This window comes from Ixodes scapularis, unplaced genomic scaffold, assembly GCF_016920785.2.
Source record: "Ixodes scapularis isolate PalLabHiFi unplaced genomic scaffold, ASM1692078v2 PGA_scaffold5__190_contigs__length_132052651, whole genome shotgun sequence".
NCBI classification, from domain to species: Eukaryota; Metazoa; Arthropoda; class Arachnida; order Ixodida; family Ixodidae; genus Ixodes; species Ixodes scapularis.
Genome location: NW_024609880.1, coordinates 11149432 through 11164850, shown reverse-complemented (window position 1 = coordinate 11164850; position 15419 = coordinate 11149432). Strand labels below are relative to the sequence as shown.

At 48.7% G+C, this 15419-nt stretch overlaps 1 protein-coding gene across 10 annotated transcripts in view; it reads left to right on the top strand.

Annotated features, from left to right (window-relative positions):
* Window positions 1-14027, top strand: part of LOC115320370 (E3 ubiquitin-protein ligase RNF13) — a 40237-nt gene extending 26210 nt beyond the window's left edge. For 5 of the 10 annotated variants that reach the window (XM_040502701.1, XM_040502702.1, XM_040502700.2 and 2 more), the window contains exons 7-9: window positions 531-636; window positions 6484-6658; window positions 11890-14027. In XM_040502701.1, the coding sequence (XP_040358635.1) occupies window positions 531-636; window positions 6484-6658; window positions 11890-12323 (715 nt within the window). In that variant the 3' untranslated portion in view covers window positions 12324-14027. Of the gene's footprint in view, window positions 1-530; window positions 637-6468; window positions 6659-11889 lie in introns of all 10 variants that reach the window. The other 5 variants (XM_042294374.1, XM_042294377.1, XM_042294373.1 and 2 more) reach the window with 1 other exon arrangement.
* Window positions 14028-15419: the final 1392 nt, after the last annotated feature.

Genomic DNA, 15419 nt, shown 5'->3' with positions numbered 1-15419 from the left:
GAAATGCCGCCACCCCCGGAAGACGGGCACGCGGTACGCTGTTCACCGCCATAAATTCGGGTTAATTTACGAATCGCTATCAATAATACTCCTTCGCGCAAATTAAAAAAAAAAAAAATTGTAAATTGAGCTCTTAGAATAGCACAATGCTGCAGGCACAGCTGGCTGAACTCGCAACAAGCGGAGGTGTTTTTGATATCGCGATTGCTTCATTTTTGTTGGCGGTGGTGTGCTTCGATTCGATTATAAGTCAACCCCCCCACTTCAGATTTTCAAAAATTAAAAAATGGGTGTCGACCTACATTCGTGTAAATACGGTATCTTTTAAGTAATTAATTATACCGGACTAAAGTATGTGTTCCATGAGCATAGACAATAATCTAGTTAGGGAGGTGAGACAATCGTTTGTAATTAGGTGGCAGCCGCCAGATTTAAAGACGGGTTACGTTGCCAGTTTTCCAATCGTGCTACGCAACTGCGTGCCAATCGAAGTTCCTTCCATTTTCCTCCCCTCTTCCCTGCACCGCCAGCTACGAGGTGAAGCTGTACCCCGAGACGTACCAGAGCCTCTTCAACTACCTGGTGCCGTTCCTGGTGGTCATTGGACTCTGCATCGGCTGCTTGCTCTGCTTCATGGTAGGGCGCACACCATTGGCAGCATCTCACCTGAGGGCGTCGTTGGCAACAGTGCCTATAGCCGGCGATACGCAAAGAACACAGTTGTCGTCCTGTTTCCTTTGCATTCTGAAATCGCCAAATGCTAAACAGACGTGGCACGTGCTGTACGTCGAATCGCTGTAGTGCGTCGAAAAGGTGATGGGTGGCGCTGCGTATCTTCCGAATGGTCTTGTTGCTGTCGTGCCGCGAGCCTTCGGATACACCTGGCTCAAGATTAACATAGCCTAACACTCAGAGTAATGCAGCCTGACTTGTAGCCTTTACCTGACCTAGCCTGTCCTGCCTTGTCCCAACTTCTTCCCACCTCAATTTAGTTCCATGTGATTCATGTAACAACTGTCGTCTTACGTTACAGACTATAATGTGCATTGCCATATCTAATATTTAATTGTACGAGACCCAGGCCTCTTGTGCTCTTACTTGGAGGTAAATAAACTTGATTGTTAGTGAACGGGACTGCTAAAGGCATGCTGGCAGCTTGCCAAAAGGTGATGGTGGGGCGTGCAGGGACTACTTTAAGAAGTAAAAAAAGTAACACGGTGCAACCCACTTATAACGATACCACATATAACGATGTACCGCTTATAACGATCAGTTGTTAGAGTTTCTACACTGGAAATGATCAGTTTCTAGCCCAAGGACAATGATAATCGGTTGTAACGATTGAAATCTCAGGTTTTCTCAGTATCGTTATAAGTGGGTTGCACTGTAGACCAATCTTGCCCTCCACTTGCAGCGACACCAAAATACCATATTTGCTCAAAATTGTGCAACACCTGTGCCAGGATGAGGTTAAACGAAGCAAAACAATTATTTACTATTGTTCGACACTAATATTGAAAGAAGTAGAAGCGAAGTAAAGTGGTAAGAACACGTATTTCGGAGTGTCTCTACTTGCCGTAGCTAAACATGTGTCTGCCACACTGGCCACAATGTCGGCGACGTCACGGAGCTAGAAGTCACGAGAAAAAAAATTTATAAAAAATTAAAAAAATATTGGTATGGTGATTGCTGCGACAAGACAGAACCTTGGTCCCGTACTCCCAATGAGATCGCTTGCTTTTCATCTCAGCTGCATACCTCCGTGGCGTGGCACTATTGCCGCTAACATCAATAACGAGTTTTGGTAGACTGCTTTCGTGAGCCCGCTCCGCTGTACGGAGCGGAGGAATGGACTTCTTCCAAAACCGAAGCGCCCCATCGCGGCAAAATACCACGCAGTGCACTCTGGGAACCAGTTGGCCACTCAGTTTCAGTTTCGATTGGGCAGCTTCATTTCATGCCATCACGCCGTGACCGAATGCGTCTTGCGTTTTCGATTATCTGTCTTTTCACAAATGTACAATACACTCATTCTCAGGCGATATAAAACTAAAACCGGTTCACTTTCCTTGCTTCCCGAAACTCCGGATATTATGCGTGCGTATGCAAACGTTGTAAGACGTGGCTTAGTCACATCACCCCACGAGTGCATCTTTGAGCTCAATTTCGATAATCCCGTCTAGTACCAGTGAACTACAACAGAAATTTGGTCACCTTGAGCATTACACGTATTTTGTTTGCCAAGCGTCCGCTTCTTTTTACTTCATTGGGCGACAAGCAAGCCGCATCCTCACAGGTGTATCAAAGTTTTGCCCAGCGTTGACGCATGAACTTTTAAGGAAACGCAATAAATTCGACCTCATTGCTGCACAAAAATTACTATGATATCTTCCTTGTGTCGTATATATCCCTCTCAAATTTTATGCTGTTAGAAGATTAAGTTTTCTGAAACGCCGAAATCGGCTAGCTACGACGGAGGCCCTAACAAGCGTCCTTTACTCCTCGCTAAGCCTTTTTGGACGAGCTTTTACTGACGCCCAAGATATCTGGCTGAACGGTGTGTCTGAAATTGTCTCGGCATACTCAGTAAGGAAGAAAGCAAACGCATAACAAATATTATCACCATTAGCAAGCGTCAAATGCGCCTTGAATAATCTCATTCGTTTAGCGCACCGCATAAGGGTTCACGCCTGTCCGGCGCACGTCCGTCGAACGGTGCGACATTCGTCGCACAAGTTTGTATGTTCAAATGTGCCTATATGATTGCAGGATCACTTTATGCACATACGCGATATTGAATTCATGGAATGCAAGCTGATCAACAACACTAGTGTAAAGGTGCCAGCTCGATGTAAGTGCACCTATTGGTTGTTACAGCGTGTTAACTCGTACACAAGCAAGATCCCCGAGCTTCGCAGGGTCGAGATTCCCAGCACTGGCTCGTTCACATACCTAGAAACGCTAACAGAAAGGCTCGAGTACAAAAATGCAACAAGTGTGCTGCGGGCTTGTGCTAACGCTTCGAGGTCTGGCCCTTTAGGTTAGTTTAGAAACCAAAAATGACTCTCTCGGGACCAGAAAGCATGAGATAACGGCTGTTAAATAGTCCATGATCTGTGTGTGATCTTTTGCCGACGTGCCAACCGAAACCACGCCACTCTCCTCTCTGGCCAACCAACTCCCAGAGTGCAACGCGCACAGTGTTGCATGCAGGGATTTATGGAAGTAGTCTGTTGCCACAGCACATGAGCGGGCGCTCCGAGTTTGAGCGTCGGTTGCGTGTGCGCAGTTTGGCAGGCTGGGAACGGAGCATAAAGCGAGAACGACCTCCTAGGAACTCCCTAATCTTCACAGCCTCGCACTGTCGCGCGTGCTTCGAGTTTCACTGCTTTTTATCGGTTTGTTAAGCCGGGGGCACAAAAGCAATGAAAATGGATACCGCGCTGCAATACCCATAGCAACCAGTGCTGGCGTCCCCACGTCACAACTAGTCGAGTTAGTTCCTTCGCAACAGTTGAGCGAAAGGACCATGAATTCTCACTGGACTCTGGTGCCAATGCTGCTAACTCTTGCAGAATTTGTAGTGGCACTTTTAGTGCCCTACTCTAATTTTGTATATCATTTGTGGGGGGGGGGGGGGGGGGTTTATAATATTAGATATTTGAGTTTATCAATATTGGTGGAACATATTTTTATTGATCAACATTTTAGCGGATATGTTAGTTTTCCAGAATTTTACATAAATGATATTTACGGGCTGCATTCAGTATGAGCGTGAAAGAGGGAGTGGGAGAGAGACTGTCTCAACTGAGGTATCTTGCTGCGATTCAGTTTTCAACAATATCTTTTTCTTAATCGCCATCATAAACAAAACCTACTCTGACCCAAGCCATCTTTAAAAAACAACAGTTGTGCGTCATGTTCTTTTTTATTATTTCTGCGTAGTATTATTACCAAAGGTAACAAGTAATGCACTTCAATACCGAAGACGAACCTTCAGTTATTATCAATGATTTACTTATTTAGCAATGCAATCTTCATTAAATTTTCGAGCGATGCGCTAGCACGTGTCGAGATCTGCTCCAAAAGGGTCAATGGCTGCTTTAAACCAACATTTTGCTCGCTACAATAAGTCAAATGCCGCTTCCATCGCCTCATTTGTGTTACTCCGCCGCTGCTGCCACGAATCATGGGAACTGTAGTTTTTCTGCACGCACGACAACCCTGCTGCAGGGCTATGTAGGCAGGTGACAATTGTGCAGAAGCTGTCTTGTTGGCTGTTGCTGTCACGCACACGTAAAACAGTTAGTGAGGTCAGTCCTTATTTAGGCAGCAGGAAGATAGTCAGCTCCAATGGCGCTCTCGTCTCTCTGCCTTAGGTGAGAAATTTTGCTCATGCAGTACGACCGCTAGCGTAGCGTCTTGAACGTGCACCACGAAGTGGTGATACACGACCTCACGCCGGTACGACGCTCGTCCAGATCGAAGAAGGCAGGGGTGGGGATTGCGCCCAGGATCCCCAGGTTCTGCAGCGCGACTTTTTGCTCCTCCATACTGCGGCGCTTTGCCACGCTCGACCACCAATCCCCCCTTAGAAGTACTGCTGTAGCGTCCTCGAGATGATAAAGTTGTCTAGTATCTCTTTGAGAAATTCTTAGTAGGTGTGAAGAAGGAAGTGGGCATCGGGCATGCTCGAATGAACATTTAGCTGTAAGAGTGCCTACCAATGCAAATGCTCACTGGCATAGTGTGTACCGCATAAGGCTTCAAGGCAGATGTACCGCATAGGGCTGCATAAGGTCGTTTAGCCTTGACGACTAAACTTCAGTGGTAAGGTCAGCGATTGTGTATCCTCTTTCTTCTGTCCCGTCTTTTGCGCGCAGTTTGTTTTAATCGTTCCTTACCCACGTGCCCAAGCTTCCATTTTAAACCTATCCCAGTCGCAGTCATTAGCAACCAACAGGTCTCTACCATCAGTCACGTCACTCGTAGGCTGCGGCGAGCCTTTTGAAGCATCTCCACAGGCCGCGGGTGGCCAACTGTTGCATTAACAGGGAACGCTGGTCTTGGGGCATTTGTTTCTTATTTTTTTGGCCAAGCCCAGGGAAGCAGCACAAGCTTCTTCAGAGTTTTGAGCTGATTTCAAATATATGTTATTTTTAATGCAAAAGCATTAACTGTCCCATGGAGCGAGCCGATGTCTTCAGCCGCGCCAAACGGCAGATAAATTCTCGAAGCCCCGATCTGAGGCATCCCAGCTTTGAAACCACGCAGAAAGCCACCCAAAATGGCAGTGATACAAAGCCGCTGCACAACAGTTTCAATCAGCGCTACCCCATGGCGGTATGTGCCTGCGCCAGAGCAGAAACGCCCGAGGCACCCATTGATCCCCTCAGCGCCTCAGCTGTTTCTGCTCCGGCGCGGGCATGCAGCGCCTAGAGAATCCGAAGCGGCCGTGGCGCGAAGAGGATCACAAGTGGCCTCAGTGCGGAGAGCATCATAGGCGGCCGCGGCGCAAAGGAAGACATTAATACTTTCGGATTCACAACTCGTAAGATGTGCTTAGGTGTATGTCGAGCCTTTTAATTAATAGGTTACTTCTTAGGCTAATTATAATTAACCAGACTTTGTTTCCAAGAACAATAGAGAAAAATAACTTTTTTTTAAATAATGTTTTAACATGTTTTGAGATACCACAAATTATGCAGAATGCAATGTTGGAAGCACTTGTTAGATTGAACCATTATTAGTTACCTTACAACGCATTGAAGTTCAGTGCTTTGTGTGTGGCTACCAAGCAATACAACATTATTTCGGTTAAAAATTTTCCTACATCTATATGAAAATTCTTCTTCCAACATTGCATGCTTTGCACATGTAGCTACATGGTGCTAAAAAAGTTATCTTCTGTCTGCCCTAAATTCTGAGATATCCCTCCTGAAAATTTGTTAGGAGTTCAGAATATATGTTTTGAGGAAGCGTTATATTAGCATCAGCTTCAATGCAATTTCAGCCTATATAGATATTATAAAGCGATATTATGGCTCAAATATTAATCTTCAAAATAAGAAACTTGGCAGATCAAGAGAGAAACAGCTGTAGATTTCGAGACCACCATTTGTTTTATAAATTTTTTTGCTCCAAAGACCCAAGTCTCCCCTTAATGCGTTGGAAAGGCGGGAGCCCACCGCAAACTTTAAGTAAGGGAATTCACAAAGTCCACCGTGGAGTTTATGCTTCGAAAGGGCACAAAGTCTGCCGCACACTTCATGCATCAGAAGTGCACGGAGGAGGCAGGTCCGAATGCGTTTGGGAATCCTCGGCGCAGTCGGTCGTCTCGCGCACAATCCTTTCCGACCAGTCGTAGTGGGCGACAGCACCGAAGCGTCTTTACTCCAGTGGCCAGAGCCGCCGTGCGTGGTGACTTTGGGCAAGGTGTGCCGCGGGTCAGCCGCCAAACCCAGGTAGCTCTTCTTGTTGCAGATGTGGCGCTACTTCCGGGACTGGCGCAGGAAGAGGCGCTCCCGCCTCTCCCGCAGGCACCTGAGGAAGCTGCCCGTGACCAAGTTCAAGAAGGGCGCCCCCTACGAGACGTGCGCCATCTGCATCGAGGACTTTGTGGAGGGGGACAAGCTGCGCACGCTGCCCTGCTCGCACGGTGAGCGGGGGCTCGCACGCACAGCGGCCGGAGGGGGGGTAAAATCGGGAGCAGAGTGCGGTAAACTGCGGGCGCCGACGTCGGCGATCTCGATAGGACGAGGGTGATGGAAGTGCAGGAAAGGAAAGTGGACAAAAGGTTAGGCGAGGTCCTTTTGCCGCTACGAGTTGAATTCGTTCGAGTGCTCGTCAAATTTATTTATTGCCGTACCATGTATGGCACCGGCGTTTTAGGGCGAGGTAAGGCTAGGAAAACGCTAGGTAGGGAGCTTAGAAGCTTTGTTTTCCCGCTTTGTGTATATCGAAGCACACCGGCCATATGGTCCCGTCGGGAATGCCGTCGCGTTATGCCCCGCCATTCGGAAGCGGCCGAAAGGCACTAAACCTTTCCCTCTAAATTATTGTACTAACCCTATGGCGGCGGCCAATCATGAATTGAGTTTTAACGCAGAATGTGTTTTATCAGCCGTTTTCTCCGAGAAAAGCGGCAGGTTCGTTAAACACGCTCGACCATCTTGGCTACGTTTTTTAAGTCTACAGGTTGTTTTCTGAAAGTCTGCGCAAGCTACACGATGCGGTCTCTGCGGCTGAGTGATAAGGCTAGGGGAACATTCTTGAAGCATGTGGGAAGCGGAGTTGATGCGCTAAAGTTACCGCTTGTACTGCAGGCACAAGGCGAGCAGTGCGAAAATGTGGACGACGATCTTGACATCCGCATTTTAATCTACATGATGCAATTGTTGTGCCATTAGTGCCAAGGGGCTCGTCCCGCTGCTTTCTGCTAGATTTTGCTGAAATGTGACAATTTTCCTTGAACGTTGTGCCAGAATTTTGTTTCTTTTTCTCAGAACCTAAGCTACCATATTTACTGGGATAATGAGAGCACTTTTTTCCCCGAAAAATTATCAGACACAGTCGCCGACCGTTTTTTCGGACTCCGATATTTCGGACTTGTTTGATATTTCGGACCTAAAGGCGGAACCGTGACTTACCCCATAGAAATGGTGTATATTCACGACCAATGTTTCGGACAGCTTAAGTCCGAAAGTTCGATTATTCGGACAAAACCGTCGCAAGCGATCAGCGGAAAACACCATAGAGAAGCGGCCATTTTGAATTTTATGTTGGCTGCAAATGGATTGGCTTGGTTTGGCAGCGCTACTTGAGCACTCCTCAGTCTTGCCGCTAGGTGACGCTATGCTAGCCCTTTTTTTCCCATTTAGCTGCACGTCATCATCATCATCATTTTGCTTTGTTTTCCTTGTTTTTCGTTCCTTCGCGTCGCCAGTCGCCGTTTTGCGCTCGTGGATTTGCGCCTCTGATCTCGTTCGAAAAACGCTGGCTTGGACGTCATGGCCCCATATGTTGTTCTGCCGCCGCGATCTGTAGTTAAGAAGCGCAGAAAGTACTCGACCTTAATGCTAGAAAAGAAGGCAGCGATTCTCAAGCTAACAGAAAGTTGCCGAGCGGAAACGGAGGCGTAACCTAAAACAAGGCACGCCAGGCGTAACCTGAACCAAGGCACTATTTACGGCTTTTTTAAGCCCACTTGGAAGTAATAAAGGCAAGTTTTTCAATCTGCTGATTTTTCGGACTGCTCTATTATTCGGACGTTTTTCCGGTCCCAGTGAAGTCCGAATAATCGGTCGGCGACTGTATTTGGGGAGTGCGTTCATTACGTGGGGTAAAATTTTTGCACTTGCACACCTTGCTCAAATGTCATTTTGGCTTCCAATGTGACACGGCTCGATACTGTGGCACATCTCCACTGGCGGGTGTGCCCCCACGGCTGGTCATGGGCTCGCCACAGTATCCATGCTTTATAAATTGCAAACCTTTTTAAGGCTCTTTCGGCATGCCTTTTGCTAAAGAAAAGTTGCCCCATGACGCTAGCTCGGCGCATAGAGCCCCGCAACCGTTCATAGTCCTAACCACTTCCACGATTTAACTCTCTGGAAGCGGACCACAGACAACGGCGTGTTTGTTGACATCAATGCATCCGATAGGCGAAGTATGTCCGGGGCTGGGCAATTCCTCAACCCAAGCTTCGTCAAGTGTGTGCACCGCTCGGTTTCACGGTTGATCACTTCCGCAACTACGCACTTGCAGCCATTACGAGAGTGGCTTGGCTTGACCGTTTGGCGGCAAAAGAAAATTGGCTTGGTGACTAGCTAAATTGAACGCAATTCGAGACTCGTGGAGTCAAATATTGGTGGTGTGTCCATTACACAAGGGGGAAAAAAAATCCAAATATTGGTACCCGTTGTGGTGGGTGCATTCATTATGCCAGTAAATACGGTAGACGAAACCGTGCAAGCCGATTGACCTTTTAGAGCGCAGCTCTTAGGGGCCCGTTCCCGGCGTGGGCGGCGTCGCCGTCGGCATAACCACGAGGTCACATGACCCCCCCTCCCCCCAGGTCATGTGACCCCTCTGAAGTCACGAGGCCCCCCTGAGGTCACGTGTCCCCCCTGAGGTCACGTGACCCCCCCAAGGTCACGTAACCCCCGTAACCCCCCTGAGGTATAGACCCCCCCCTGAGGTCACACGACCCCCGAGATCACGTGACCTCTAGGAGTCACCTATCCCTCAGTTTCTATTCAGCTTCTATCCTCCTCCTCCAGAGCTGTGCTCTAATCCGGCATTACGAGGAATTGTAAACGGCTTTTTTTTTTTCTTTTTTTTTTTTATTTATACTGCTGTAAAATCCCGAGGATAGCCCACCTAAAATCAAGAAAAAATCGGGAGAAAATATGTGGTGGGCTAACTTTCAATGTACAATCAAGAAAAGTTGAAACCATTATATTTTTAGGTCATGCTTCCCTTTTAAGCTTGTTATCGTGGCGAGGGGCAACGAAGTAAAGATGACTGCTTCCCAGTCATCAATGATCGGGTATATCCCGCCGCAGCTAACTAGCCGCATTTACACGCCGAGGCCATTATGGATCCCAGCACTGCTATTACTAGAAGTGGGCTATCTTTCGGTGTTTAAAAAAATATATAAAATCAAACAAAACGTAGGGGTGGGCCATCTTTCGGGAGCGGGGCATCTCGGGATTTTACGGTAGCTGTTTTACAAAGCTATATAAGCCAAACCGTGCACGCCGAAAGCTCCCGTTCTATTATTTGCTATTACGCAACGGAATCACAATATTTCAAAAGAATGAGGTTGTTTCTCCATTGCTTTTGGCAAGAGAAACAATGTAAAAATTTAAAACTGCAAATTCTTTTGAGGTTAATATTGTTGCATTGCCCCTTTAAGACCCATGTTGTAAAACAAAAACATCAAACTCTGGTCTAAAAACATGCTTTTCATGTAAGGCTTCTCCAATTATGAGGCACTGGAGAAAACCAGCCTTTTGCGTTAAGTTCTTATTTCACTCTTTTTATTTGCCTTCCGCCCATTGAAAAGCATGTAAGAAGGGCCTCAGCACACACCTCGTATCGCTGTGCCGCAGTGTTCTTCCGCAGCATAAAGGCCGTCTGCTTTCATAGCTGTCGGCAACGAACACAAATTTTCTGAACGCCGTCTGCTAGTCGGAGTTTAATAGTTCTGTAATGAGCAGCCGCAGACTGTCGCCGCAAACCAGCGTGAACGCTGGCGGGGAATGCGCCGTCCAAAAAGGTAATTCAGCGTTCATTGCCATGGTGACGGCGATGAAAGCAGACGGTCTTTTCGTTGTGGAAGAACACCGCAGTGCAGCGATACGAGGTGCATGCTGAGGCGCTTCCCGCACGCTTTTCGATGGGTGGAACGCGAACAAAAATGAGGGCGTAACTCAGAAGGCTGGCTATGCCCAGCGCCTCGTAATCTGACAAGCCTTACACGAAAAGTTTTTTTTGGCCATCCCGGGCCCTGCATTTTTTTTTCCGTAGAATGGATATGAACTATCAAACTGCCCTCTGTATCACCCTACGAGTGACCGCAGGAGTTGCTACGAGCCATTTCTGCCAATCCAGTGCCGTGAAAGTAGGGCATGACCACGCTCCCCGTACATTGCCGCGCCCCTACTGAAGGTTGCGTTACATTTGCGCGGCATCGGATAGGCTATGCCAACCGCCTCCGTGGCTCCTGGGCAAAGCGCCGGCCTACGAATCCCCAGGTGTTGGGTCCGAATCCCGGCCCCAGGTGGCGGGTTCGATTCCCGGCCCCAGGTGGTGGGTCCAAATCCCGGCACCAGGCGGTGGGTTCGAATCCCGGCCCCGGGTGGCGGGTTCGAATTCCGGCCGAGATACGCGCAATCTGAGGGTGGCCTAAGGCTCATTCACACAGACCCGTTTTCTTACGTTACGTTGCGAAAAGTCGCCAGGAAATCTGTGCTTCACATTAAGCGTGGCTACCAATTCAAAAAGATAGCCTGGCACACGACATTCGAGACACGAATGTGTTGGTGACGACGAGCTAGGATGGTGAGTTAGCGTGGCAACCAAGGGCACAAGGCTGATCGTAAGATAGCTCAAGGAGTTGAGCTCGGTTCAACTTTTCACACAGCATCATTTTCTTGGGTTATGTCTAAGGCACCAAAACATTTGTGTCTTGAATTGGTAGCCACGCTTAATGCGAAGCATAGATTTCCCGGTGGCTTTTCGTAACATAACGTAAGAAAACTGGTCTGTGTGAACAAGCCTTCATTGCGGAGAAGGGAGTAACTGAGATTTTGATTGCATGTCAAAAGATCCCCAGGTGGTCCAAATTAATCCTCAGTCATCCGCCGGGGTGTGCCAGATGCATACCTGCCAAGTGTCCCGTATTACGCGGGAGACTCCCGAATTTCGATCAGTTAGTACAGTTGTACAATCGACTGAAAAATCTTCCAGAAAATGCTAATTACACCCCCCCCCCTTTACTCCCTCCCACACTTAAACGAGGAGTTTTCGGCGTCGCAAAAGACGCCTTTCATTGATAGCGAGGCCCGGCTATATGTAGCTAGCATGAACAGTGCAGTATAAATGTAATGAAGTTGTCTTCCTGCAAATTAGTTCCCCCGTGCTTAGAAATTCTCCCGGATTTGGTTTCTCTGAACCTGAGAGGTATGCAGATGCCCTTCGTTGGTTTGGCACGTAGAACCGCCAAATTTGATTTAGATCGGCTCCGCTGACTCGTAGCATCCATCGTACTCTATTATACGGTAAAACGAAGCAAGCTCCTCCTACGACCCCTCCTTTGAATTTCGGTTTTCGTGCTTCCACGGCAGTCCCCTGATGCACCTCTCTGCTCTCTGCTTTCCGCAGCTTACCACTGCAAGTGCATAGAGCCGTGGCTGCTGGAGAACCGGCGGACGTGCCCCATCTGCAAGCGCAAGGTGGTCCTGCCCGGGATGGACCCAGACTCTGACTCCGAGTCGGAGGCCGACGCCCCCCACTCCGAACGCACCCCGCTGCTGTCCGGAGGGGGCGGGGGCGGTGGCGGGGGCACCTTCGACAGCCCCCCGCCCCGGGAGCTCCCGCGGCAGGCCCCCCCGCCCACCGGCCAGATAACGGTGGCGACCGCCACCTTCCACTGCGAGGACGGGGCGAGCCACTCATTACCGACGCACGTGAGCACGGCCCACTCGCTGAACCGCGACACGGAGAGCGGCGGCAGCAGCGTCGAGGAGGAGGTGGCCGTGAGGCCCGCCCGGCCGAGCTCCTCCTACGACCCTGGCCTCCACAGCGTGCTCTCCTAGGACGCTTGGAACGTGCTGTCCTGCCGCAGGACGGGTTCCGGCGAGTCAAGGGACGGGTTCCGGCACGTCAAGGGACGGGTTCCGGCGTCGGGCCGGCCTTTTGGCGTTTGACTCCTCGCGTGCCACGTACAGCGAGCCAGTCGGCTTGCCGGACTGCTCATCCAAACCGAGCCACTGCCCCGGACTCCGTTGTTGCCTGTCGTCGTCTCTCATATGAGACGAAAGGGTACAACGAAGGCGAGGCTAACAAAGGCTGTATGCTCGCCGACGGCCTCAAAACTGCAGAAGACGCCTGCTTGTTGCAGCTTTCATTAACGTTGAAAAGGGCCGCGGAAGCCTCGCAACAGTGACGACGGGCGAGTTGTCGCCTGGAGCTGCTAGAAATCAACGTGTATGGACCCTGGTCGACATTAGAGTTAAGATCGAGCGACGGTTTTCGCCAGTCCAGTTCGGAGCAAAGTGTCCGACAATTACGGATATTTCGACTGCCGGTGATCGAGGTCAATTACACCTTACAAAACGTAGCTACGTCCAGGCGGAAACTGTCGTCGTGTGCCCGTGACCTCTGGGCACGGTCTGTGACGAATCTTTTTGTACGGATGACTCGTGGACACTTGAGCTATTGTAGATATCCATCTTGTTGTTTTGCGATGTGAACATTGTTGCGATAATGAGGGGAAGCGGAGGCTTGTCGCCGTTTCGCAAGAGAGAATGTTTCTTAACGAGCGTGTTACCTTGCGATAGCCACTCGTCCGTAGCCCCGATGTATGTTTTAGAGAAATGGAATGGTGGCGGACTTTGGAGTAATGATCTTTGCATAAGTCATACTTTTCTGTTTTGGCGTGCTCTGTACGAAAAGCGAGCTGGAAATGGATATTACAACACCTCATTTTAAATGCACCGTTTGCGTGCCACTGCAAGTTCGTTGCACGGACACCCGCTTTCCAGTATTGCGAAGCGCGTGTTACGACGACATGTTGGATTGAGGTCCAGCTGTGTGCTCGAGTGACAATGTTTTTATCCATGGCAGATCCTTCTAATATATGCCGAGTGGCTTCTGCCTGCTTCTCTGGCGATATGTGTAAATACGAATATAGTCTATTGTTTGGCTAGGTCAATCTTTGCAATCTGAAGAGGAAATATACATATTGTGCTCGTCAATAAGCTAGGCTTAGTTGCTTAAACTGTACTCAATTTGACATTGGGCTTTTGCACACGTTGCCGTTCGCCTAGAATCAAAACGCACTGCGTGCGGTTGCAATAAGGTGTCTCGTGTCTGCATAACCCTCGCACGCGTACCCGATCGTGGCAAGGTTTGACGGCAGGAGGCCTCGGACCTTGCTGCTGAAATGTGCCTGAAAACGCAGACGTGGGGCGGGGCTGTGGTGCTCCCAAGATTGGCCCTAGTCACTTTGTTCGCCCTGACAGACCTTGTGTGCACGCCTCAGTTGCGTATGCGGAGCATTGATATCCTTCTGGTGCATTCCCCAGCTTGCGAAAGAGTGAGACCAGCCCCTTTGGACGATGACGCGAAATAAATGTTTATTTAAGCGACTTTGTCTCTGTTGTTAGAATCTGAAAGGCAAACAAAAAGTGTGATTAACAAACGTGTGTGCCCAGACAACGTGTCAAATGAAGTTGTTTGTCTTTACAGGGGAGTTGTGAAACCAGCCCTATTATATTAAACTTTTTATAAGAAACGTGGCTAAAGAGTTTGCTGATCTTGAGTCCTTCCTCCGAAGGACTGTGGCCTCCTGTGGTTTGTGCATCCTGCTGAAAGCAGTCTTACTAGAACCCAGTTACTACAATTTTGTGACAAATTGTGAAGAAACAAGAAAAAGTAGGATCTGAGTAAACATAAGCCTGATTGTGCACTGTGGGAGCAAAGAGATGTAGCGAGAAGAAACCGCTGCGCATGTTATTTCGTTCACGCAAGTGGTCTTGGAGTACCTAGACTCATGTAAAACTAGTCGTTTTGTTTTACAATATTTTGTTTTTGCTAGCAGCTTTATATGGTGTAAACTCGTCACAGACCTTGATAGTGATGAAGATTTTGGTCTGTTGTAAAAGGAGTATGCAGAACGCAAATACTTTTACTACAGACTGACATGGGTTATGACGAGTCTGTTTTAACCAGTAAGGCTGTTGAGATTTGAATGGATATTAGAAAAGGACAGGTTTATTGAAACTTGAAAACATTGAAAGTTAGTAATTTTTTTATTAAGCTATATCGACGATCGTCATCGCTGTGTTCTTTGGGTCATGGGAGGCTTTGCAAAGTGGATGTCGCCGCTACTGAACCAAAGCCACATAATGTCCGAAATAATGACTGTCGAAGTGTCCACTATAATGGAATGGTAAACTAGGTATACTTACAAACTCGCCCTACTGTAGTCCATTATATTCACGTGTATGGGGGAGATGGTAAGGACCGGCACATTTGCGCACCTTGGAACTTTTATATTCTAGTACTACATACCTGGAACACGGAAACACCGTTTCACAAAAAGCTTTAGGTCTGTTCTTTACAGCGAAGCTGTCTATGGCTAGGTTTTGGCTGATCGTCTCCTTGGTCAGACTGAACGTAGATCAACAGTTTTGTACAGTTAATGCTGCAGACGGCGGTGCTGCATGCGCGTACCTTCCCCACCCGCGGCGTTTCTCTCCCCCTTAACATTAGGCAATGCCGCGCGCTCTTCGACGGCCACCTGCCAAAGATCGCACCATTGTCCTTATCAGTTGGACTTCAGACTTCACAAGAGTCGCACCCGTGTTGTACGTTCCGAAGAGGAGCAGCGGGAGTACGGGGAGCGTGGGCGCGCCCAGAAGCCAGAATTGGCACGCCGCCAATGTGAAACCGCCGCTGCTCTCAGCCCGACACACCAAATCCCACCAGAGCGCCAGCTTCGCTGGACTTTTATCTTGTCGGGGTAGAAGGGCACTCAATTTTTTTTAGGGCTCAACTAGGAGTTTGCGAAATATAGTGCAAAAACAACGGCCACACATTTTCTATGTCCTACACCGGATGTTTGTCGTGTGCACAGTGTTCTAGTCCTTAGGATTCGTCTTCGTGCTGTTTCTGTGGCAAGGCTTTCT